Source organism: Salmo salar, chromosome ssa08 (assembly GCF_905237065.1).
Source record: "Salmo salar chromosome ssa08, Ssal_v3.1, whole genome shotgun sequence".
NCBI classification, from domain to species: Eukaryota; Metazoa; Chordata; class Actinopteri; order Salmoniformes; family Salmonidae; genus Salmo; species Salmo salar.
The window spans coordinates 17,726,088-17,753,827 of record NC_059449.1 but is presented as its reverse complement, the minus strand read 5'-3'; the positions used below and the strand labels follow the sequence as shown (position 1 = coordinate 17,753,827).

Sequence of the window (27,740 nt, the reverse complement as noted above, 5' to 3'; positions counted from 1 at the left end):
AGACCAAACACATTCAGGGCTGCACCCCGGGAAGCCTACCCCTAACAACGCAGATGGCTTGGTTATACTCCACTTGTTCAAGAAGTGCCTATTGATCCAAATGGGAATGCAACCTGCTAGACTCAACTGTCTGCTCGGGTGGAGAGAGGACAAAACACGATTAAAGGTACAATCTGCAATATTCAAACGCCATTACCCAGTGCTTAATTTGGACCGGATCCTCTCCGTTTTGGACTGTGTTGTCCCGGAACCTAATTGGCTAGACCCGGTACCTCTAGTGGCATGAACACTTATTTGAACTTTTCTCGGAATTGATCAACGTTCATTCGATTTGCCTCTTCATTAATTCTCCTGCCGCAACAAACAAAAACGTATTGTGAAAAAGTTGATTTTCAGCCCGGGGCAAATATTCTAAGAGTTGATTTGGGTTGGGCCGGGTTTATGATTTGCCACATCCTTAGTCCATTGTAACCTATGTTTGAGACCAACGCTTGGCAGTGGCTGTGTGAGAAGCACGCCAGTATCTCTCACATAACTAGGATATTCGCTTTCCATGATCCCTCTCTGCTCTGATAGACATGAGCCTGCAACTCTCATCTCTCCAGTGTTGCAATTCAAAATGTTTTTCCTTATATAATTTTTCATTTATCCTTTATTTAACTAGGCAAGTCAGCTGAGAACAAATTCTTATTTACAATGACAGCCTACCGATGAACAGTGGGTTAACGGCCTTGTTCAGGGGCAGAATGACAGATTTTTACCATGTCAGCTCAGGGATTCGATCCAGCAACCTTTCGGTTACTGGCTTAATGCTCTCACCATTAGACTACCTGCCGCCCCGAATCATAGCCCCGTGAAGGGTTTTGAATGAACTGCAGCACCCCTGATAAATTGAAATACATTTGCCAAAGTTATAGAATTACTGCTGTCTGTTCAGAAATAAATTAAATAATTCAGAATACCCGACTACACCATGAGAAGGCCTATAATTTAGCAACAGAGGATCAATAGCTTTTTTATAGCCTATCTGTGGATTGTAGCCCAATAACACGGAATAAGAAATAGCAAGGAACAAGGAATAGAACAAGGAATAGCCTACAGTTGGGAACAAGCAGCAAATATGTCTGTGGGAAAAAAGCAGCATGTAGACAAAACAGGCCGTTCACAATATTTCAAATACAATGGAGGAAAAACACAGGTTGGAAAGCAAATGGCTCCTGCTGAAAAGAGAAGACTTATGCCATAGGCTACCAAAATATTTGATCGACTTCCAAATTTTGTTTTACAAGAGAGAGAGAGAGCGTGAGAGGTAGGCTTTTGGCATGCGCGCGTCGGCCATCACCAGCAAGTGAGCTGCGCATTATTGGGTGAGTTAGGGAAACTGAAAAGCATTTTTAGGACTATAATTTCCTCCTCATATTGTAGCCTACAACATGTGTCTCCACACACACAGGCCTGGGCTATTAATGGATTCAACACAAAGTCGTTTTTATTGATCTCAGATTCTCAGTTTGTCAGTGTTAAAGTAACCTGCCATTTCGATCATGTGTGTCGTATTAAAAAATATTCTGGCAAAGTCTCTAGTCATGTAAAATGAAGGAGAATTGCATGAAATGCATTTATGTAAGGCCAACATTTTCCCGGACATTATGCTACTAAAAATGTTCTCCATGTTTGCAACTTGTGTAAGTGCCTCTACTCTACTGCTCTATGCCACTAGCAAATATATGCATGCAATGCTTTATTATAAAGGACTTTTTTTGTATGCGTTCCTGTACTTCAGAACCTCCCCAGGTCACCCGACTGCAGTGCTCACTTTATGGCACCTCCCGATTTACAAATTAAGCACCCGTATTACCATAAATGGTCATAGTTTACAGCCCATATTGTACTGCAAATACCATATAGTGATTCAAGGGGATATTTCTATTTAACTAGGCAAGTCAGTTAAGAACACATTCTTATTTACAATGACGGCCTACCACGGCCAAACCCTAACTATGTGCACCACCCAATGGGACTCCCAATCACGACCAGTTGTGATACAGCCTGGATTTTGAACCAGGGTCTGTAGTGACACCTCTAGCACTGTGATGCAATGCCTTAGACCGCTGTGCCACTCGGGAGCCCTGGATCGGTATATCCACCATTTTTTTTTAAGTAGGCCTAATGATATACACTGAGTGTACAAAACATTAAGGACACCTTTCTAATATTGAGTTGCAACTCTCATCTCTCCAGTATTGCAGTTCATCATGTATTTCTTTGTATGTGTGTTTTGTGAGTCCACCAGATCAGAGGGAGTAGAGATGACCAGGGAAGTTCTCTTGATAAGTGCGTGAATTTGAAAATGTTCCTGTCCTACTAAGCATTCAAAATATAACAAGTACTTTTGGGTGTCAGGGAAAATATATGGAGAAGTACATTATTTTCTTTAGGAATGTAGTAAAGTAAAAGTTGTCAAAAAAAATTGAAATAATAAAGTAAAACACAGATACTCCAAATTACTTAATTAGTACTTTAAAGTATTTTTACTTAAGAACTTTACACCACTGATTCTTGCATTCTAAATAATAGGCTCTCTCACTATCTAGAACTGCCTGGCCAGCTTTCTGATGAACAGAATGGCTTTAGGAAAGCCAGAGCATGTATAGAACATATCTATACCACAGGAGGTTGGTGGCCCATTAATTTGGGAGGACTGGCTCATAATGGTTGGAGCGGAATAAGTGGAATGGTATGAAATACATCAAACACATGATTTCCATGTGTTCGATGCCATTCCATTAGATCTGTTTCAGACCTTATTATGAGCCGTCCTCCCCTCAGCAGCCTCCACTGATCTATACTGTCTAGAATTCAAGAGAGAGAATCAACTTCTGAATTAAAACTTCCTGTTTTATTGATTTTCTGAAGGCTTTTTATTGGGTGAATAGAGACCTTGCTTTTAGATACATTTAAATAGGAATTGATGGATTATTCTTTGACGCTATCAAAGCTCTTTATCTGACTCCAGTTGCCTGTATTTAGGTCAGTATCCTCAGGACTGGCTTGTTTCCAACCCCTTTACGGTGTAAAGCAGGGAGACACACTCTCGCCCACTTTATTTGCACTATATGCTAATGATTTAGCCCTACAAATCAAAAATGCTAAACTTGGTGTTGAAATTGCGGATATATTCCTGGGCATCTTGTTGTATGCTGATGTCATAGTTCTGCTTGCTTCCAGAATATGTAGAATATTGTTAATTTATGTAGTACTAAATCGACACTAGCGATGAATCAAGAGAAGACCCAGATTGTTCATTTCAGAAAGAAGGGCGTGCAGAGAAGTGGACACAACCTTTGTTTTGGCACAACCCCATTATTCTACACTGGGCTCTATAATTACCTTGGTTTCACACTGGATGAACACATGACCATTGAAGACGGCATTAGATCACTGGCAGAATCTGCATTTAGAACCTTGGGGTCGGTGTTTAAACAAAATGAAAATATGTAAGGATCTTGCTTACTTTCAGCTGTATACATGTTGTGGGTGTCCAGTGATGGACTATGCTGCTGGGATGTGGGATCCAATGTGCTTACTAACTGTAACAATGTTCAAAACAGAGCATTCTGTTTCTTGGAGTGTAACAAATTGACTGGGGTTGGGAACCATGTGTACCATGGAACATCTATGGAAAAAGACTGATAAATATGCCAGAACACAGAATCACTAAAAAAGTGTTAGACTGGGACCTTACTCATAACTTTCTGTGGGCTAGAGAATTGTTATACATTTTTTGGTGATATATTCAGGAACAAATTACTATGTGATTCACTAGGAACAATGGCCAGTCTGTGATTCACTAGGAACAATGTTAAGTTAATGTTTGGTGCAAACCTAAACTTAGAACGTACACTTCATGTACACCATTATGTCTGCCTGAACCTAATGAAAATCCGGCACCCTCCCTCTGGCTATATAGACGGGTAGATTTAACAGAGTGCCTGGAGAGGAGACAATGTGTCTGCTGTGTGATCTTGGCGAAAACAAAATCCATTTAGTGTTTTATTGTCCTCTGTATGTCGATCTAAGACATGTTGTGTTTTGTAAAAATGGTGATGATAACCCTGAAGTATTCTGGTTAGGGGACAAGCAGAGGCTTGAATTCTGTTTCAGACAGGGAGTATTTTAGATTGCTCAGTTTGTCCACAATGCCTGAATGAGAAGGAGAAATGTACTGTTTGTGTAGTGTGGCTAGATGGTAGCTGTATTGGGCATTGTTATTGTATGAGTATAATTTGTAAAATGTTATTTAGTTCTGTCTTTTTTTGGACACAGGTGGCCCACCCAAGACTTTTCTATGCAGGAAAAACCCTGCTGCTGTTAGTTATCATGATAGCAGTGCGTGTAGTAGCTTGTTTTCATCAAACTGGTGTGGTGAGATCTCTCGATCCGTTGGAAAATGGGCAGAGCTAGGCATGTTGCACTGGGACACGTTTTAATACAGAAAAATCATCTCATTCTATTTCTAAGTAGCAGCCATATCAATCAGAGAAACTATTTGTTCTCACTTTATAATAGAACAGTCAGATTTTTCTGCCTGGCTGTGGCGCTCTTTTCCTGAATTGTTAGGATTTTCTTGTGATCACAAACAAAACGACCTATTTTGCTCAAATAGATATAGTTAGTTTTCTTTGAAAAGGTGGACCTTGCTGAGAATAGAACATTCATTTTTCTGCCTGAGTCTGGAGCTGTTTACTGCTATTTTCTGGGTTATTTTATGACTAGAACAAAATTACTTATTTTACTCAACTAGAAATGGAAATAAAAGGTGTTTCTTTAAAAAGATGGCCCTGGCTGACATGGACTGTTCCCTCGCCTTTTTCTCCTTGTGGTTAACCATGGCTGTTGGTTATTTACCAGGTAACAAGAAGTGAAAACGAAAACAACAACTGAAGCAATAGCTGGCTGTCATGGTTAACACAACCACAAGACATTGAATGCTACCTGAATTAACTCAGAAAAGTAACATAAATAGGCCTACTGTATCAGAGCAAGGTCAAACAGGTGTGTGTGTGTGTGTGTGTGTGTGTGTGTGTGTGTCAGATTATCCAGTGTCCACAGAAACATTGTTGATTATTCTCTACGACCCAGTTCATGGTCTTAGCCATGCTCTCACTAACTCTCACTGACACCTGGACATACTGTACCTGGCCCAATCCCACCTGGCTCCCTTCTACCTGCTTGTTGATACCTCCACAGGTTCTTGCTCCCCCTCAATTCACTGATCCTTCTCCGCACACACACAGAAACCTGGATTCCATTACTTACCATGACATCTTTATGAAAAGCCATTTGACCATCTGACCAAGGCTCTCAAAAACTCAAAAGTAGAGCATTATACATGGAAAAGTTAGAGAAAATGGTGCCCTTTTTGGATGCCTTCCGCATGTTGAGCCCCGCCCTGCTTATCGTAAACCGTTTCTTCAGCCCATCCCCCCAGTTAAGCAAACGAAGGGGAGAGGCTGTGACTATAATTGATGTAGTGAATGACTTTTCTTGTCAATGACTTTATTTGATAAACTTCCTTTATTGTGTATGTGTGTCCCTTTTTGAAGGTCGAATAAAGCCAAGAAATCCCTCTGTTCATTGATGGAATATTCAGGAGGGGACTAAGCACACACCCCTGAGGGGCCCCCGTGTTGAGGGTCAGCGTGGCAGATGGGTAGTAATTTTTTTTTAATTATCTAATTTTAAAACATACAATCTACTTGCAGTGAAGCCGCTCAACATTTACATTACATTTAGTCCTCCAGCAGACACTCCCATCCAGAGCGACCCACAGGAGCAACCAGGCTCAAGCGCCCTGCCCAAGTCCACAAGGACCGAATCTCCACCAAGTCGTACTGAGGACCCAAACCAGCAACCTCTTGGCCATTGGCCCTAGCTCCCAATCATCAGGCCACCAACCATCCAAGATCCCCCCCACAGCCCCCCCCCCCCCCGAAAAAAACCTCCCCCGCCACTCTCCAACCCCAAACCCCAAACCCCTCCCATCCCCCCCCAAGACACCGTCCCCCTCCAACCCAACCAAAACCACCACCCACCCAATGCACCAACAAAAATAACTAAAGAGAAAAACGAAGAAAAACAACAGAAAACAACAATGCTAAAACAAAAGACCGAGGAAAACAAATATCTAAACAGCAAGGCCAACTGTATACGTTTGAGTGCATGTGTGGCACTATTTACTTGTGTGTATGTGTGGGTCCGTGTGTATGCATGTTTGAATGCGAGTGTGTGTATGCATGTGCAGATGGGTTGTTAATAGAGGTCGACCGATTAATCGGAATGGCCGATTTAATTAGGGACGATTTCAAGTTTTCATAACAATCGGTAATCGGTATTTCTGGCCGCCAATTAAAAAATAAAAAAAATAAAATGCCTTTTTTTTATTATTTAAAAATAAAAATATATAATATTTTTTAACTAGGCAAGTCAGTTAAGAACACATTCTTATTTTCAATGACGACCTAGGAACGGTGGGTTAACTGCCTTGTTCAGGGGCAGAACGACAGATTTTTACCTTGTCAGCTTGGGGATTCAATCTTGCAACCTTACGGTTAACTAGTCCAACGCTCTAACCACCTGCTTTACATTGCACTCCACGAAGAGCCAGCCTGTTACGCGAATGCAGTAAGAAGCCAAGGTAAGTTGCTAGCTAGCATTAAACTTATCTTATAAAAAACAATCAATCAATCAATCATAATCACTAGTTAACTACACATGGTTGACGATATTACTAGTTTATCTAGCCTGTCCTGCGTTGCATATAATCGATGCGGTGCGCATTCGCGAAAAAGGACTGTCGTTGCTCCAATGTGTACCTAATCATAAACATCAATGTCTTTCTTAAAATCAATACACAAGTATATATTTTTAAACCTGCATATTTAGTTAATATTGCCTGCTAACATGAATTTATTTTAACTAGGGAAAATGTGTCACCTCTGCAACAGAGTCAGGGTATATGCAGCAGTTTGGGCCGCCTGACTCGTTGCGAACTGTGTGAATACTGTGTGAATACTATTTCTTCCTAACAAAGACAGCCAACTTCGCCAAATGGGGGATGACTTAACAAAAGCGCATTTGCGAAAAAAGCACAATCGTTGCACGACTGTACCCAACCATAAACATCAATGCCTTTATTAAAATCAATACACAGAAGTATATATTTTTAAACCTGCATATTTAGCTAAAAGAAATCCAGGGTAGCAGGCAATATTCACCAGGTGAAATTGTGTCAGTTCTCTTGCGTTCATTGCACGCAGAGTCAGGGTATATTCAACAGTTTGGGCCGCCTGGCTCGTTGCGAACTAATTTGCCAGAGTTTTACGTAATTATGACATAACATTGAAGGTTGTGCAATGTAACAGGAATATTTAAACTTAGGGATGCCACCCGTTAGATAAAATACGGAACGGTTCCGTATTTCACTGAAAAAATAAACTTTTTATTTTCTGTTGTTGATGTGTTCCTGGTTTGAGCCCAGGTAGGAGCGAGGAGAGGGACGGAAGCTATACTGTTACACTGGCAGTACTAAAGTGCCTATAAGAACATCCAATAGTCAAAGGTTTTTGAAATACAAATCGTATAGAGAGAAATAGTCCTATAATTCCTATAATAACTACAACCTAAAACTTCTTACCTGGTAATATTGAAGACTCATGTTAAAAGGAACCACCAGCTTTCATATGTTCTCATGTTCTGAGCAAGGAACTTAAACGTTAGCTTTTTTACATGGCACATATTGCACTTTTACTTTCTTCTCCAACACTTTTTTTTGCATTATTTAAACCAAATTGAACATGTTTCATTATTTATTTGAGGCTAAATTCATAGTATTTATGTATTATATTAAGTTAAAATAAGTGTTCATTCAGTATTGTTGTAATTGCCAGGTCGCAATTGTAAATGAGAACTTGTTCTCAACTTGCCTACCTGGTTAAATAAAGGTGAAATTAAAAAAATAAAAATAAAAATTGTCATTATTACAAAAAAAAAAAAATGGCTGATTAATCGGTATTGGCTCTTTTTGGTCCTCCAATTATCGGTATCGGCGTTGAAAAATCATAATCGGTCGACCTCTAGTTGTTGCCTACCCTCACCACCTGGGGGTGGTCCGTCAAAGTTCAGGATCCAGTTGTAGAGGGAGGTATTCAGTCCCAGGGTCCCGAGCTTGAGTGGACTATGAATGCTGAGCTGTAGTCAATGAACAGCACTCACATAGGTATTCCTCTTGTCCAGGTGGGAGAGAGCAGTGTAGAGTGCAACAGAGATTGCATCATCTGTGGATCTGTTGGGGCGGTATGCGAATTGGAGTGGGTCCAGAGTGTCTGGGATGATGGTGTTGATATTCACCATTACTAGCCTTTCAACGCATTTCATGTTTACAGATGTGAGTGCTACGGGGTGATAGTTGTTTAGGAAGGCTGCCTTTGAGCTCTCAGGAACAATGGTGGTCTGCTTGATACATGCCAGCTGGTCTGAGCATGCTCTGAAAATGCACCCTGGTATTACATCTGTCCCAGCTGCCATGTGCATGTTAACCAATTATGTGTATAAACTCTGGATTGCTAATGTTATGTGTTGGCCATTGAGAGGCTTTGAAGCCACCGGTCGGCCATATTGGCTCTCACCAGTAGGAGCAGCCCTCCATTCTACAGTATTCAATTAAATGTTTCATGGACAAAATTACACGTATTTAATAAGTTTGTTGTTGTAGTGGGGGCAGTAACATTGGCAATCTCAAAAATTATACTTTAAGGAAAATGTTTTCATATATTTTGTCATGTTTTATTTTTATGTTTAACTCACATAATATAAAGTGTCTGTAATATAAAAAACGAATGTAGGCATTAATAGTTACTGTTCCCCGGGCGCGGATGACGTGATGTTGATTAATGCATCCCGCACCTCTCTGATTTAGAGGGGTTGGGTTAAATTCGGAAGAAACGTTTCAGTTGAATGCGTTCAGTTGTACAACTGACTAGGTATCCCGCTTTCCCTTGCACATAATGAATCCATTCCTGTGCTTCCAAAATATTTATTTTTTTACAATCGTGGGTGAGTGCGGATGGTTTCAACACAGCGCCCCCTAACAGTCATCTAGTGTTTATAGAAATAATAACTTAATAATTGCCCCAATGGTACAAATAAAGTTTGTTTTATGGGTTAATTATAATGAATCTCAAAGTCTACAATCCATAACAAATTAGCCTCTAAAAGTTTCCTGACATTGTTTGAGTGAGAGTATTGTTCTGATACGAGAGACTAACGGTACGCTAAGTACACGTACTGTACAAATCATCGTATGACATAGGAGGAAGTGAAGGCAGCAGTTGCAAGCTATAGTAATTTAGCCAGCTAATCTCAGATAAAAAAATAAATAATTGTCGAGCAGATATGTCAGCAAGCATGCAAATTAAGGTAATAACGTTCTCTTGTAGAATTTTTTTTTGACTTCTCGTGACATTATGCACTAGCTAGAATGTTACAATTCTACAGCCTTATACACGTGTCACATTATGCTAGCTATTAGCTACCCAGGATATAGCTAGTTCGCTAGCTAGCTATATCTACATGGACAACGTTAAACTCAAATGTCTCAAGTATAAACTTTACAGTTTGCAGAACTATTCAGTGTACTAGCAGCCAGCTAACATCATGCTAGTAGGCATCCGCCAGCAGTCAAACTGTATCACGTATAAACTTTACAGCTTGCAGAACTATTCAGTGTACTAGCAGCTAGCTAACATCATGCTAGTAGGCATCCGCCAGCAGTCAAACTGTATCACGTATTTCACCATAGATAGCTACTGTAGAATGGTCATTGACATTATTCCAATGCACCTACTTAGCTATTAATTTATGTGACAGGTCATAGTCAAGAGTGTGATTAATGACATGTATATTCTTGCTAGATTGGAATCATTGGAGGCTCTGGCCTTGATGACCCAGACATATTGGAGGGAAGGACCGAGAAATATGTAGACACACCTTATGGAAAGGTAAGTTCAAATTCTAAATATCCTATGTGGTAGGCAGGCTGTCTCTGCTATGAACAAACAATCATGTGCACCTTTGAATGACGCACGATACCGAAATCGCCGCCATTTTCTGGTTGCTAAAATTCAAATAGTTCTCCTAATTTCAGTGTGACAAAACTAGCATGTATAATGTTGAGAATCATTGTACCATCCAAACCGCTGTGAAATATATTTTCCATAACCAAACATTTATTTTCAGCTGTTTTGAAACTGGTGTACAACGCCGAAGTAAAAGACTCAAACGAAATGTAAACTCGGGAAGCATAGAAATAGAACGGATGTACCGCTTCTTAGACTTGGTTTCAATGAGAATGACAGATCCATTTATATGTGAATTTGGTTGGGTAGCACAACAATTACATATTGCAGCTTTAAAATGACAAGCGCCACCAATCTTAGTCCTGAATGTGGCAATGCTTTCCATTGTGTACAGCATAGCCATTACTAGCCTAATATTGGACGAAAGGAGCCTAACATTACTCCATGGGCCAAGGACCTTGTCAGGGTTCCCCAACTGGCAGGCCGAATTTAGCCCTTGGGCTAAATTAGTAATTAATTAGTAATGTTACGCTCTGAGCAACAATAAAAAGGTTTGAAATGATGTTGTAATCAAATATTATATGTTTGGGCTTCTTGCGGTCAATTTGCAGTCTACAAATGATCTGTACTTAAAGGGAAAGGACATGCCTAGTCAGTTGCACAACTGAATGCATTCAACCGAAATGTCTTTCTCATTTAACCCAACCCCTCTGAATCAGACGCCCACTTCATCGGCGCCCAGGGAATTTTTTTGTTGTTTGGGGTTAACTGCCTTGCTCAAGGGCAGAACGGAAGACTTTTCAACCTTGTTGGCATGGGATTTCAAACAACAACCTTTCGGTTACTGGTCCAACGCGCTTAACCGCTAGGCTACCTGCCGCGGTTATGTTCTGGCCCCCTGGCCATCCGCTAAAGAAAGAAATTGGCCCGCGGCTTGATCTAGTTGATGGTCCCTGATATACATGTTCTGTTTAAAGGGCGAATTAGCCCTGGAAGCAAAAACAGCTAAATACGCCATCTAAATGTGAGCAAAGGAAAGCCCCCCGGCCAAACCCTTCCCTAACCCGGATGGCGCTGGGACAACTGTGCGCCTCCCTATGGGGCTCCCTGGCTGTGACACAGCCTGGGATTGAAATGTCGGTTAAAACGGTCTACAGTAAGTGTATATTTTCCATTTGTGAAGTCATTTTGATGTGATATGAAAGTAGAGTGATTTATGTTCCTGTAAGCGTACCGCAATTGAGCCTCCCGAGTCTTAGATTGCTGCGCCACTCGGGAGGCTCAATTGCGGTATGGTTCTAGAAACATAAATCCCTCTACTTTCATGTCACATGAAAATCTACACTTACTGTTTTAACACAGTTGCAGCAGACAGTATTTTTCAGTGACAGCACATTTGTGGTGTCTGTCTTCCATTTACACACAGGTGTTCGGAGACACCGATAGTTAATTAGCACAGGTAGTCCACTCTGTCTTCTCTGTTTTCAGTAAACATGGAAATATAGCCGTGTGTATAAAGTCATGTATCAATATAACCTTTTTGTTTTATGCTTCCAAAACCGTAGCACAAGCAATGCGTGTTAATGTTCAGACCGAGCGTAGTGGCTCTTAACAAAACTCCCCTCTACATAAGATGCCTTCGTCCAGTGATTCTTACGTGTAATGGAACTGAAAGTCATTACACACGTCATTGGCTATCTAGTGTGCGTAACTCTTAACCTCTTTTGGGCAGGTGGGATGCTACCGTCCCACCCACGGTTCACACTATTCAACAGCCAGTGAAAAATCAGAGCGCCAAATTCAAAACCACAAAATGTCATAATTCAAAGTTCTCAAACATATGACTATTTTACACCATTTTAAAGATACACATCTCCTTAATGTAACCACATTGTCCGATTTCAAAAAGGCTTTACGGCGAAAGCATAAAGTTAGATTATGTTAGGACAGTTCCAACACAAGAAAAAGCACACCGCCATTTTCCTAGCAAGGACAGGTGTCACAAATACCAGAAATTCAGCTAAAATTATGCACTAACCTTTGACGATCTTCATCAGATGACACTCCTAGGACATCATGTTACACAATGCATGCATTTTTTTGTTCGATCAAATTGATATTTATATCCAAAAACAGCATTTTACATTGGCGCGTGATATTCAGAAAATATTTTGCCTCCAATACTGCCGGTGAATCAGCGCAACAATTTACAAAAATACTCATCATAAACGTTGATAAAATATTAAACTGTTATTAAAAAAATTATAGATGAACATCTCCTTTATGCAACTGCTGTGACAGATTAAAAAAAAAAAAGCTTCACGGGGAAAGCACACTTTGCAATAATCTGAGTTCTGTGCTCAGAAAAATACACTACGACCGGACGATTCCGATGTCTTGAAAAACGTTTTGGAACACAGCTAACTCTCACGTGAACGTGCGCCAATGAACGCCAGTGCTTTCCTGAGTCAACAACTTCCAACTTCCTCTGTTCATCATAGACGCCTCAAACAACTTTCTAAAGACTGTTGACATCTAGTGGAAGCCTTAGGAAGTGTAAAATGAACCCTAAGTCAATGTGTGTTCGATAGGCAAGGACTTGAAAGGACTACAAGCACCAGAATTCCCACTTCCTGGTTAGATTTTTCTCTGGTTTTTGCCTGCCATATGAGTTCTGTTATACTCACAGACATCATTCAAACAGTTTTAGAAACTTCAGAGTGTTTTCTATCCAAATCTACTAATAATATGCATATTCTAGTTCCTGGGCCCGAGTAGTAGGCCGTTTAATTTGGGTACGTTTTTCATCTGGCCGTGAAAATACTGCCCCCTACCATAGAGAAGTTAAGGAAGTGTAGTTTGTCAACTGGAGGCACACACAGTGTGTTGATACTGTGCAAAACTTATACAAAATGTGTAGCTTTTTTATTTGAACGATTTCTCTTGCTGTTATGAAATATAAGGAGAATATCGGCATAGGTTTCGAAAACCAGTTTGAAAGTGATGTTTGACTTTTCTGAACGTTAAAACACAGCGACTATAGTTCACATAGCGCAAAATGTGGACAAATGTAACCGAGAAGGGTTTTCCAGAGCTACATAGCCACTCACATTTACATAAAACAAAATGTCCCTTGTCTCACGATTGTTGTTAAAAATTATATTTGAATTTACGCTGCCGATTGTCCATGGGGTTGGTCCTTCAGCTGGTCAAACTTTTTGACAAAATATCCACTGGAAAGTATTCATAAACAGACTTCAAAACGGGGGTCTCAGAGAATGTGTGCGGCAATCAAGATGTTTGCTCATGCATGCATGTTAACCAAAGTCTTGCAGGTGTTTACATGGTTTTGCGCATGTGCCAGGGGTTTGAAATTTCAACGGCAGTAGCCAGTTATAACATTTTGACCAGCTGAAGGACCAACCGCACAGATAACCAGTAGGATTATGGAAAACATATTTCACAGGGTTTAGATGCTACAATGATTCTCTACACTATACATGGCTTGTTTTGCCACAAACTAAAATTAGGCAAATTATTAGAATTTTAGCAACCAGGAAATGGCGGTGTGATTTCCGCATAGTGCATCTTTAAACTTAGAATTGTTTACTTGACTTTTATACTCCAATAAATTGACTCCTTAAAATAATTTAGTCTGTCAAGTTTGCCACCGGCGTGCTGCCCTAGGGAAGTAAAGCGGAAGTCGAATCCATCACTTCCGTTGTTTGGCTGTGTCCATAACAACATTTTGAAAATGAGGTGGATAGCAATAATTAGTGTAACAGTCTGGTTTATTAGGCAACACCAATCTCTGCGTTCCAGTGTAATACCAATCTTTTTTACCAGCTGAAAACTGTGCCTTAGATTCTACCTAATGACATCTCTTCTCTTTTCCCCCTGGCAACCCAACCAGCCTTCAGATGCCCTTATAATGGGGAAGATCAAAAATGTTGAATGTGTGCTCCTTGCAAGGTAAGCAGTGGAATGAATTGGAGAATCTCAATTGCATTCTCTTCGTGTCCTCTCTCCTCGCCTCCTCAAAACCCATTGGAGGAGGATGAGGTGAGGAGAGGGTACGCAATTGAGATTCACCCGTAGAGAGATGAACTCCACCTATTTCTTATGCATTTGCGCCATCTAGTGGCTGTGCGTTGCAATTGTAAAACATATTTGACATTACTCTCTTCTCCAACACCTGATAGGCTAAACATTCCCCCAATACCAAATCCACCACTAGCCCTCTAACTTATGTAGATGTCTAATAATCAGATAGGTGTACTTAGAATGATTTAAAAAAAACAGCTTGCCCTTTTTATAAGTGGAGTTTGTAAACATATTGCTTATCCTACACATACAAATCCTTTCAGAGATACAGAAGTTTCATTTACATTTACGTCATTTAGCAGACACTCTTATCCAGAGCGACTTACAAAGTTTCCTAGGGGATTAGGTGCTATATGAGTCGATTTAGAGATTCATTTTCAGCCTTTTCACTGTCCTTCGGTAAACACTGAGAACTATTCACACTCCCCATCATACTGGTCCCTAGGCATGGGAGACAGCACACCATCATGCCAACCGACGTCAACTACCAGGCTAACATCTGGGCGTTGCGAGAGGAGGGCTGCACACATCTCCTGGTCACCACGGCCTGTGGTTCCCTCCGGGAAGAGATCCAACCAGGAGACATCGTCATCATTGACCAGTTCATAGACAGGTGAGTGCCAGAGTTTCCTAGGCCTGGAATCCAGGACTCACCGAAGGTTGAATCCATGATTGAAATGAGAATGAAAGCAGTCTGTTGGACATGGGGGTTTGCCAGTGGTTAGTTCAGTTGTCTATTGAGTGAGTCCAAATCCAATGCTTCCCTGGTATATGTACTGTTATGTACACTGAACAAAAATATAAACGCAACATATAAAGTGTTGGTCCCATGTTTCATGAGCTGAAATAAAAAATCTCATTGTCCCTACGCAACAAAAAGCTTATTCCTCTCAAATTTTGTGCACAAATTTGGTTACATTCCTGTTCTCCTTAGCCAAGATAATCTGCAGGAATATCCACCAGAGCTGTTGCCAGAGAATCGAATGGTAGTTTCTCTACCATAAGCTGCTTCCAACTTCGTTTTAGAGAATTTGGCAGTACGTCCAACCGGCCTCAGAAATGCAGACCACATGTAACCACACCAGCCCACGCTGGGCCTGGCTGCCAAGTGGGTGGGCCTATTCCCTCCAAGGCTCACTCATGGCTGCACCCCTGCCCAGTCATGTGAAATCCATAGATTAGGGCCTAATGAATTTATTTCAATTGACTGATTCCCTTATGAACTGTAACTCAGTAAGATCTTTGAAATTGTTGCATGTTGCGTTTTTATATTTTTGTTCAGTATAGATATGGAGTAAAAGTCAAACATAGCCTATCTGTAAATGCTATCAATTGATAAGTCTAGATATGGTTTAGGTTTCTACCTACTACATACCTGATGGAGTATAAATAGAACGGTACATGTGTCATGGCAAACAGAATGTTTGTAAAGCCATGGGGGTAGAATTACAGTAGGAATGAGAAGTCATCAAGCGAGAATCTCAGTTATTTGAAGAATTATTCCCAAGTCACCATCTGTGAAATGGGCCGGTCCGGCTCAGACAAGGATTTCTTCATCTTTCTTCTGTTTAAGTTCAGACAGTGCGACATCTATCTCAACTGATAACATTCACAAGAACTTGCAAGTTGTCCATTATTTTTTCCCTTCCAAACAGTGACTGATGCTGAGTGTGTGTACAGTATTCCAGCCTGGGGCAAGGCAACAACAAAGGCAACGGTGTCAAACAGAAACAGATGGTGGCATCCAGGCTCACATTACTCATCTCTGAAGACCACGTTCTCTGACTGGTATTTCTGATAGTCAACGACTCAACTATCATCCCACTCTCATTTCCTCATTCCCTAAGAGAACCAATAAGAGAAGGAAAGGGATTGTGTCTCATGATTGGTGGAATGGTGACGCTCTGAAACGGACTCTCCACTGAGGGCCCGGGACTTGTCTGTGTGGCGGAGTACAGCTGCCACGTGTGTCACGTTGTGGCTAGAGCTGCGTCCTGAGAGGAAACCAACACTTTTTTTTTTTAAAGAACCGACAGGACTTGTTTTAAGGGCTGCTGGTTTGAAACGGGGGTTTCCGTTTTTTTTTTTTTTCAATATGTGGTTTTCTAGTTTCTTGTGAATGAGGAGGACAGTGAGAGGTTTTGAATGAACTGAGACCTAGGATCTGATGAGGTCGTTCTGTTGACTGGCTGTTTGATACCTTTTTGTAGGAAGTGCTTGTATTACCTGAAGCGTTGTGGAATGTGCTTAGGGCGTGAATTGTGACATACCGGAAGTTCAGTGGGTCTATCCTCCATGTCGTAGCTGTGTATAAGGTTCGGCTGTGTTTGAGTGAAAGCGATGAACTCGAGAAATAGACCTAGGTGGAAGGTATTTGATCTCATCTGAATAAGGATGCAGTGAGGGGATCACGGGGAGTAAAACCATCACGACTGTTCAGTTTTGAATGTCATCACCTTTGTCAGTCTATGGGAATACATTTCAGTAACAGGTTGTTTTAATACTTCAGCGTGAATCATGTTCCCCACGGTTAGGATGGACCTCTGGACGGCCTTCAGTTGAGCAGCATTGTTTAGTAAACTGTCCAGATATGATATCATTTCAGCTCTAGGCCCGGACAGGCAACAGCAGGGTCCCAACAGTCAGCAAAGCTGATTAGCATCTTGTTACTGTACATAAGTAGGCCTACACCACACCTAGGAATCAACACACCATTCACAAGTGTATCCTCTCTGGCCGTTCTCAGTTTCATTAATAATGAAACAGAAATTAGACGCAGCAAGTTCTCAGTAAGTTTGTCAGAAGTCTCTGTGGGATGATTCCCAGTTGAAGAATTCCCTCCGTGCTTGTTCCCTCCTGGTTCAAGGAATGCTCCAACCAGGATTTCAGAACTCTATTACTAGTAGAGAGAACTGGGCACCAAACAACTTCAAATTCAGCACGTTTTATCAGTGCTACAACTGATGGCCATCACATCTGTTTTGGGAAGCAACATTTCCAGATAGACTATTCTTTCTAAAGTGCACAAGCGTTCATTGTTTTGATTGGATGGTATTTTTTAGGACGATTATCCAATGTGTTTGTCTTAGCAAAGAAATACTGAATAAATGTAAGAAATAATGCATGCTCACCTATTCCCCCCCCCATCTCTAGATTCCAAGTTACCACACACAACTCTACCCATTATTCTATCAGAGTGGAACATAACTCCTCTCATTGTCCTGAGGGTGCGTTATTGAATTGAATTGTCAGTAGAATTCTATGCAATGGACCGTAAATTGAGAATGTGTTCGAGGCAGACTTGTTGATTGAGAGTGCAGTGCACACAAACAGCTGTCTCCAAGCTCTGTCCGTTGTCCGGTAAGTCAAAACGTAGCGCCTTGAATGAGAAGTAACTGATCATTTCTGCACCCCTCCCTCGGGATTGACACCTGACATTGACTCCACATCCTCTGTACCTGACATTGACTCCACATCCTCTGTACCTGACATTGACTCCACATCCTCTGTACCTGACATTGACTCCACATCCTCTGTACCTGACATTGACTCCACATCCTCTGTACCTGACATTGACTCCACATCCTCTGTGCCTGACACCTGACATTAACTCCACTTCCTCTGTGCCTGACACCTGACATTGACTCCACTTCCTCTGTGCCTGACACCTGACATTGACTCCACATCCTCTGTGCCTGACATCTGACTTTGACTCCACTTCCTCTGTGCGGCTCTCAGAGAAGCTATTCGTCATCACCTCCAATCCACCCATATGTGTTGTCTATTGATAGCCTACTGTTACAACAAGCAGGGGCAGTCTCTGTTGGGCAGAATGGGGAACTAACATGTTAGGACTTGTTCAGTCTTGTCCCGCTGCGAAGCATGTGACCCATCCGGCATATTTCTGAAGGGTTTACTTGATGATTATCTTAGTCAGTGAGTTTTTATTTGTTTTGCCCCCTGCTCCCGTTCCTAACACTGTTGGCCTGTCTAGGTTAGCTAGGGTTTCTCTGCTCCGCCGGTCTGCTGTGAGCATTAACGGATCACCAAGCCTCAAAGACAGTCTCTGGTCTCCCCAGTTCTCTCTCTCCCTCACCACTGGAGCTTTGCACCACATTACAGTATGTGGTACTGGACAGCTGATGTGTAGTGCTAAGACGAGGTATATTTCCCAAACTACAATGAGTGAGCGATACAACACGTAGCCTAATTATAGTCTCTCTGCTTTAACTGACAGTAGCCAATGTTCCTCCTCGGGAGACTTGTTGACATTGACAACAGTAGGTTATTTCTCAAACGTGGCATTTCTGGAATATTCTACGTTTTAGTTGGGTGGGGAAGGAGGGGTGGGTCACTACACATTTCCTGTATAGAATGGTTCTGGAATGCTATGCTGCCTCAGCATTTCTGGAATGTAAGGTCACTCTGTTTGGTAAACAAACCACACCGTTTTAGTAGTCGGCTCATGCGCACTCACTCTGACTACGATATACCGGTTCTTCTCTCAATGTTCTCTGTAACCGCTGATTTACTCTGTTGATGATGTGGACACTGGAGAGACCTGTTGGCAGAGCTTCACTGAGCTCTCACTGTGACACCCAAAGCAGAAATGGGTCATTGTCTGTGTTGTGTAACTTCAAGCCTCAGTAAGAAATGTCCCAGGCCATCTCCATTTACTGGTGTGACCAAATGACTCATTGGCTCGTGTCAGTGTCCGTACAGTCTAAATATGTGTTCCTCCTGTCAGTGTCCGTACAGTCTAAATACGTGTTTCTCCTGTCAGTGTCCCTACAGCCTAAATATTTCCTAGTAACATGAGGACAAGGAGTTGTCTTTCTAAGCTTGCCTTTTCTCAGTGTAACGTTTAGGCGGTAGGTAGCTTCAGGGCCCGGGGTAGCACCTCGCAGCAGACAGTTTCTGGACTTGCTCATTTGAGCAGAGACTGGGTAGAGAGAGAGAATGTGTGTGAGGGAGGGGCATGTAGAATTGGCATGTTGCCTGGGTGGAACCCTGACTCAGCGCTACAGCTCTGGAATCTGGAGGGCAGCTGCCTGTCGGCATGGCGACAAATGTTAAATGCTGGCTCAGCCCATCCTCACCACCCCTTGAAGTATGAAATGCATAACCATGGTAGCAATTGAAATGAAACAGTTGAAAGATTATGGGGAAAGGATTAGACCAAAGTTGAGGACACAACCGTTCTCCTGACACGAGACTGAATCCAGACATTACACTGTTGATGTCACGTGCGTTTTACATTTACTGTACTTTTCGCCACATTTGTTGATAACGAAATCTGATCATATTCTGGATACATTCAGTAACATAAGAATATTCCTGGAAAATGTGGGGTAGGTGTAACATAAGACAACAACAAAAAATGACAAGAGTTTGAGTGAGCGGACTAACTGGTTTCTCCAAGTGGACACACACCTTTCCAAAGTGTACACAGTTCATATGTAATTTCAATGCACTTTATGACAAGTCTGTTGAGCTCTTCTAGCTGTGCTGTTGAGGAACTAGAGCAAGCACACTTGTTTTGAACTCAGCCCTGCATCCCCGCCATCACACAACTACTGTTTACGCAATCAGAAAACGGCCCGTTTATAAATCGCATCTGGGACAGGTGGCCATCATTTAAAAGCCGTTCTATTGCCAACGTGGCTAGCTAAGTTATAACATAGGATCTTACAACTGTACATCAAACATTGTGGTCATAAACGTTGACACTGTAGATGACTTGATTTTTATGATATGGACATGTGAAGTGATTTTTATGATATGGACATGTGAAGTGATGTTTATGATATGGACATGTGATGTTTATGATATGGACATGTGAAGTGCACATTTGGATGGGTGTTTGGATTGCTTGTATGACATCAAAGCGGTATTTATTATAATCCTCAACGTCTCATCTTTCAAAATACATTGAGTTCTCTTATCTACACCATTTCCCTCACTCAGACAACAAAACATTTTGCAAAAGTTTCCCAATTAGCAGGAGGTATGGGGACAACTTATTGTCGCGTGTCAGTCAAACCCATACAGTGCTGAGCTCCGATGCCATTTTATAGCATCTTACTTGTATAGCCACTCTGATCTAATTTAGGCATTTGTCAGTGTCCAAATCTGCAATTTTCAATCTGTATACGGGTGTGAGTGTAAAGGGTTAATAACTAGCCTCCTCCTCATAAGGGTTTTGGGGGGATTCCATGCAGTAATTTCCAGATTTAGTCCACATTGCTAAACAGTTTGGCTCGTTTCAATGTATCCAGCCATGAAATATTTTATTCTCAGTTTCTATGGGGATCTGTTTGTCATTTGTATTGTGAGGGCCAGCTGTTGCAAAGCACTGGCATGTTATTAAAAGACCCTGATCATTCAGCATGTATTAGTCATTGTGATGATGACTACTTGTGGCTGAGAATCACTTTGTTTTCGCTACAGTGACAGGATGAAGGCCTTTCACATTCAGACACCGTTTTTGCCACATTGCACAACTCAAACCTTGAAAGAGAGAAGAATACCAACATTTGCCATAGAATTTAGTCACTCTGGGCCCAACCTTTAAGAATGTAGTCTATTTATAGCATCTTAGAATGCATTTGATAAAGTATTTTGTGCACTGCGAGGAAACTAAAGTCAGACACGAAGTAAAGTGCTAAACGGAAGAGAGAAGTTCTCATTTTTATCACCAGAATAACTGCCAGCAGGTACGTTGTTCTTGTTTTGCCCCTGAGTCAGACGAGCCATGGTAACAGAGTTGCTGAACCCAACCCTTGTCACTGACCTATCATTTCCTGTGTGTCCTCCCTCCCAGGACGACAAAGAGGGCCCAGACGCTGTACGACGGGCGGCCCACCAGTCCTCCAGGCGTGTCTCACATCCCCATGGCTGAGCCCTTCTGCACCCGGACCAGGGAGGTCAGTGTCCACGGCCCCGTTCCAATTCAACCACTAGCACCTAGACCGGTGTCTGTGGCCTGGTTCCAAATCAACCCCCGCCACTACAATGTAAATGTTGTAGTGGCGGGTGTTGCCTGCTGGGGAGTGAGTGAATGTTATGTCATTGGAATACAGGATGCTCGTGAGGGGAGTACGGCTCATAAATGGCTGGAACGGAGTAAATGGAATGGTATCAAATACCTGGAAACCATGGAAACTGTTTGATACTGTTCCATTTATTCCGTTCCAGCCATTACTATGAGCCTGTCCTTCCATTGTAAGGTGCTACCAGCCGCCTGTGCATTGGAACTTTTTGTTGCTGTGTTTGGTGTGTCGTGAGGCTTAGTTACAGTTATTTCCTTCTTTCTAAGTGTTCATAAAACACAAAAACATGGGCGTTGACAGAAACACTGACCACTCTGTCCTAGAAAATGGCGTCACGCCTCTCCCTCCCCATGCCCAGGTGCTGCTGGAGGTGGCGCGCGGCCTGGGGGTGAAGTGCCACCCGCAGGGTACGGTGCTCACCATCGAGGGCCCTCGCTTCTCCTCGCGCGCCGAGAGCCTGATGTTCCGCCAGTGGGGGGCCGACGTTATTAACATGACCAGCGTGCCCGAGGTGGTCCTCGCCAAGGAGGCGGGCCTTTGCTACGCCAGCATAGCCATGGCCACCGACTACGACTGCTGGAAGGAGCATGAGGAGGCTGTGAGTTTTTTTTTTTTGTTATGTGTGGAAATTCCCTCCCCATCGTTTTTTTTAAATTGATTGTATGCTAATGAAGGTCTTGCGACCGAAAGCTTAGCCTTATTCAATGAAATGTGTGCATTGATCCTGAGTGCGTGGAGACTTTATTCCAATACATATTTTATTGATAGGAAAGTTAATATGAGAGGACAGGTAAGACAGGAGGAGAGTATCAAACACGCAGTGGGATGGATACGCGTCGACGCCCAACGCCGACAGTGGCGTGCAGCCGCTTGTCAGCAACCCAGGCCACAGGGAAGAAGCTTTTACACAAGTGTCTGTGAGGTTCTGTAACTGTTTCGAGGAGAGATGTTTTGGAATGTCCTCAATTTTCATTTCCACCACAACACAGGTTATCTGGAAAATTGTTATGCAATGGACCCGTTTCACTGAGATGACGCATTCATGTACTGCATGTGGTCAATTGTCTTGTTACTTGGTCATATGTCTTACATCTGCTTTCACAGCACTTGGACATTTCCAACTGCAATATTAGGCAAAGAATTAGTGGCTAAGAACTGAAATGCGTCAGAGCTTTTTATTTTTACCATTGTAAAACAGTTACTGCTTTCCTTGTTTCAATTTCTCAGGGCTCCCGTCTTTCCCACCACATTCTTGACAAGGTGACATGACATTTTGCCTCACGTGGTATTTAGAAAGAGTCAAATCAAATGTAGGTTAGAGGTCATCGTTTGTGAATTCCATGAACACTTTTCATAGAATCATTTCTCCCTGAATTTTGAGAACTAGCCTTTTTTTCTTAATATCCTGTGTGTGTAGTTAGTCACTTCCCCATCAGTGAGAGCCATTGTTTGGTAGTGTGTCTAAAACGTCCGTGACATGAGGGCTGACGTGACCGTTCCGTTTCTAAAACGGCTCCCAACGTGTACTCCAGCTGTCACACTGACCTAGAAGGCAACTCAATCTGATTTAAATGCATTTATATTCGTACATAAGCAGAGCAGGAATTCAAAATGTGTCTATCAAGTTAATAACTAAATAGTCACATGCCTTTGTCACTAAGCTGTAGCAAAACAAATGCAAATAGTATTTTTTAGGGATTTGAAATTGCACAATGACATTTTGTCTGGTATAAATTTCCTCCTCGTCAGCGTTTTACAAGCAACTGTTTACGTTTCTAATTCTTCCGGCTGATTATTATATCACTCTGAAGTACCTCATGCACACACACACACACACACACACACACACACAACAGCTTCCGAGTGACTGGCTGTCACCCACTATCCAGTTGATAAATTGTCTGGGGGAGGCTCGGCTTCCGTGCCCTTACCCGACTTCCCCTTCCTAGTTCCTGCAGCTGACCTCCTGGCCACCCCTCCCCCTCCTTCCTCCTCCTGTTGCACACCCTCTAGCCACATCCTTCCGCCCTATCTACGCCTTCCCTCCCTGGCTCCCGCCCTCCCTCGCTGTGAGCCTGCCAGCCTCCGCTGTGAGCCTGCCAGCCTCCGGTGTGAGTCCTGCCAGCTGAGGTTGAGTCACCGGTATACAGTTGTCCACAGGGCCTGAGAGATCACAACAAAACAGACCTTCAGTTCAGGGGTGTGTTCATTAGGGCACACAACATGTTTTTGCTGGTCACATGTTGTGGTCACTGTGCTACATTTCACAAAGTAACCTTGTCTCATGTTGTAGTGCATCAACATGTCATTAAAAGGTTGTGTAAGTGAATGTCCCTTGAGGAGTACCATGGTAACATACAATCTTGGGTGGCACACCCCAACTGTATCGTGTTATAAACGGCATGCTGTCTGGAGCTGCATGGCATTTAGCCTAGTCGACAGTGAGTGTAGGAACAATTTCTCTGAATTCATCATAGTAATTATCTCCAATGTAGCCAACAATACATGTATGATTAGATCAAATTCTTTACATGTTTTGCTCCAATCTAAATGCTGTTAATAGTGAAAAGGATTGCCTTAACCTGTATTACCTCTCCATAGGATAAGATCAACATGGTTATCATGGCTTTATAGAGCCGTATGTATTATAATGGGTTTCTATCATTACTTACTGTAAGTAGCAATATGTATCACATCTTGATGCAGCCCTTGCTTGGTCTAAAGTAGTGCACTAAATAGGTGACCAGGTGCTATTTGGGACACACATCTTGATGTTGTTAGCTGCTGTGTCCAAAGTGTCCATGGACACATCACTCTCTGTCTGACAGAGAGATGGCTACCACTCCCTAATGTGTTTCAGTTATTGTCATGTGTTGTCATTACCACTGATGACTGGGCGGTAATGTAATGGAGTGAAGGACCGCTGATGACTAGGCGGTAATGTAATGGAGTGAAGGACCGCTGATGACTAGGCGGTAATGTAATGGAGTGAAGGACACAGGTAGGTAATCACACAACAAGCAAGGGTTTAACAGACCATTAGATTATCTTTTAGTGATTTTCATACTCCCTTTTACTTGAGCTGTTAGCTATACCATGCTGTAAGGAGTACAGGTGTGACGGGCTAGCTGCCAATGTTTACAGAGGATGGGCCTAGCTTTCAGAGCACCCCGTTTTACACCCTGCAAGGTGTAAATCCTAAAACACATGGGAAACGTAGTATGAAATAAATGCCTGCTATTGAACCATGCTCATTGCGCACTCAAACTGAACCTGTAGGCTACAGTACAGTGTAGGATGTCTGTGAACTGGGCAAAAGAGAGGAGCTTTAATTCACAGATGTGTTTATTTTGTACCTCACAATATTTCAACTGAGGCTTGGGTTGAAAAAATATATTTTATTTGCGCTCAAGTTCAAAATGAAGTTGACGTTCGAATGCGGTTGCCTGGAGACAATCACGAGACGGGTAAGAAAGGAAAGTGAAAGTAATGTTGACAGTAGCTGCAGGTCATAACGTGTCCAACCGGCTCTGTGACTGGTCAGGCGTGGCACTACCATCTGTCACGATGACTCTGTCAGATTACTGGGGTGTGAATTTTCACCAGCAATAAAAATGGGCGATAATATCATGGAGTAATTACACAACAAGCAAGGTGTGTGTGTTCAGGAGGGCGTTTTTATTTATATATATATATATTAGGCCCAGTGTCGTCTGGGTTTGTATGTGTATATTTGAGATAGATATATATATATATATATATTAACCCTTTATTTTACTAGGCAAGTATGTTATTATTATTATTTACAAGGACGGCCAAACCCAGACAACACTGGGCCAGTTGTGCACTGCCCTATGGGACTCCCAATCACGGCTGGATGTAACGCAGCTTGGATTCGAACCAGGTACTGCAGTGAAGCCTCTTGCACAGAGATGCAGTGTCTTAGACCACTGCGCCACTCAAGAGCTACTATTACTCTTCTTAAAATGAAAGAGGAAACAAATGGTGTAGCAGCCCGGATATTGACAAGAAGAAATGTACTCATTTATTAAAAACCTAACATGTTTTTTTTAACCTCCTTTGGTCTTGCAGGTGTTTAAGGCTGTCAGTTGCCATCTTTCTCCATATTCAGAAGGTGTCTAGACTTTACAGAGATCAGCACCTCAATCCCACAAAAAAAAACATTCATTAAATGTATTTCCTGGTTGTCCCAGGTCTGCGTCGACAACGTCCTGAAGACTATGAAGGAGAATGCCAACAAGGCCAGTAGTATCCTGCTCACTGCTATCCCCCTGATCTACACCCAGGAGGACTGGACCCACACCATAAAGGCTCTGAAGGTAAGATTTACCATTGTAATGTGCCCAGGTTCATCTCTACAGGGGGGTTTGAATAGAAACTGTATCCTCAGGCAATTAAGTGCTTTATTTTTTTCCCATCTTACTGAATATTTTGCCCTGCTCATCAACCTCACCAAGCAAGTGAACACAGCAACGTACAACACAAAACGTGTAACCATATGGCTATGTAGGAGAGCTGGTGCTGTTCAGTGTCTTTCTACTAGGTCAAGCGCTCAGTAAGCACATTCTCACTGAGTTACTGCTTATTCTCAGTTACTCATTCTTACCGAGTTACTCACTGCTGAGTCAGCCTGCATCCACATTGGATAGTTATGGGGTGATAAAATGATGAGCTGTCCTGATGCCTCCATGTCAGGCTTCTGGTCTGTATTTAAAGGGGATGTATTTTAGGACGTCAAGCTCAGAATCTACTGAATCCTGATTATAGAACTAATGGAATAGTCCCAAAAGTGATAAGAAATAAATGCTATTTGAACTCGGGACACCTGGCTCTGAACCCAATGAGCCATAATGTGAAGGCCCCTAGGCTTACCCTCGCTTCCTTATTCATCCTCGGTGACACTTCAGTCAGTGAGATGGTGACTGCAATTTGACCGCTAAACAGAAATTCCAGTCTGGCATGCTTCGTTACGCAAACACTCAAAACTAATGTATTAGTTTGTTTTACTAACAGATTGCAATATGTATATTTTCTAAACTGTTTTTGTTAGTACCTCTGCTACTATTTAGTGTTTCTGTGTTTTGGTTTCTTTCAGACAACAGCCCAATCCTCAATAATGCTACCAAAGCAACACTGAGAACCACCGAAAAGCCCCTCTCCACCCCTGTATATCAGAGAATGACTTGCAACACACCAGCCACCAATACCAACAATGGATTCATCTCTCTTGATTCCTCATCAGTGAATCACAAGAAAGTGCCTGATATGCATGTTTTCAGTACTGTACATTTGCCAGGATTTCACAACACATTTGAGTAACATTACATTGTTTGCCAGAAGCATACCATTCTGCATCCCACTGCTGGCTTGCCTCTGAAGCTCAGCAGGGTTGTTCCTGGTTGTTCATGGACGGGAGACCAGATGCTGCTGGAAGTGGTGTTGGAGGCAGAATAGGAGGCAGAAAAAAAAAGGTCCCAATGCCCCAGGCCAGTGATTGGAGAAATTTATCTGTGTAGGGTGCCGTCTTTCAGATGGGATGTTAAATAGGTGTCCTGACTCTGGTCACCTAAAAGATCCCTGCTAAAATAGGGGTTAAACATTTCTCTCTCGCGCGCTATATATATATATATTTCACTGTTTGTATACTGTTCATTTCAGCCATGTTTTCATACTGTAGATACTTTAATGAGTAATTACATTCTAAAATGTATGTCTTCTGAAAGAAAGGTTAAAGGAGTTAGTCGGTTGTTTTTCATGGATTGTTTGTAGCCGGTATGGTCTGTACATGTAGGTCTATGACAAACAAGACTTTTGCACAGAGTATATTTGGATCAGGACATTCAATCAAAAGCAACTGCCACTTCCGTTGATAAAGCCTCAAGCCTGTTTATCCGGCTCTGGGGTGAAGTTTCGTTTAGGTACATGTCTAGGATCAGCTTCTCCAATCCTAACCATTTAGTGGAGAAAATGCTAAACTGACCGAAGACCAGTGACTAGGTCCAACTTCACCATACTACGTTTATCCACTTTTTGTTGCTCTGAAACAAGGTCAAACTACATTGTTGATAGATTCGTGGCTCTTTGCTCCTAATTATTAGGTGAGGGAATAGTGGATTCATGGCTCATATCCTTTCCATTCGATAAAATGCCTTGTTTCGTTAAGAAAGACTTCCACTGAGGGCTTCATCGATCTGTCTCATGTGACGGGATCATCTAAAACTATCTTCAAAACACTTCATGTTAACCTAGCATTTATTTTTATATGGATTCACAGCTGCAGTATTATGTGCTAATAGGGTTCACTTCAGAAAGTAGGCTTAACAGTCAACATGATGGTTGATATTCAGTTATGATTGTGTTCGACTGCATGTACAGGCAAATGTGTTTGCAAGTGTGACAAAATCAATAAAGTTATGTAGATTGGAAA

General features: G+C 42.1%; 1 protein-coding gene across 2 annotated transcripts; it reads left to right on the top strand.

Annotated features, from left to right (window-relative positions):
- Window positions 1-48: 48 nt before the first annotated feature.
- mtap (methylthioadenosine phosphorylase) lies at window positions 49-27,740 on the top strand. 2 transcript variants are annotated; one of them, NM_001140147.1, is given in 8 exon segments: window positions 49-166; window positions 9,972-10,058; window positions 14,050-14,108; window positions 14,686-14,853; window positions 21,064-21,166; window positions 21,651-21,890; window positions 25,507-25,632; window positions 26,409-27,740. In NM_001140147.1, coding segments are annotated over 8 exon segments (891 nt in total). In that variant the 5' UTR covers window positions 49-100; the 3' UTR covers window positions 26,451-27,740.

Coding starts and splice junctions, on each gene's coding strand:
- mtap (XM_045722598.1), top strand. CDS start 9,454: ATGTCAGCAAGCATGCAAATTAAG. Junction 9,478..9,971: donor CAGCAAGCATGCAAATTAAG/GTAATAACGTTC, acceptor TATTCTTGCTAG/ATTGGAATCATTGGAGGCTC. Junction 14,109..14,685: donor GAATGTGTGCTCCTTGCAAG/GTAAGCAGTGGA, acceptor ACTGGTCCCTAG/GCATGGGAGACAGCACACCA.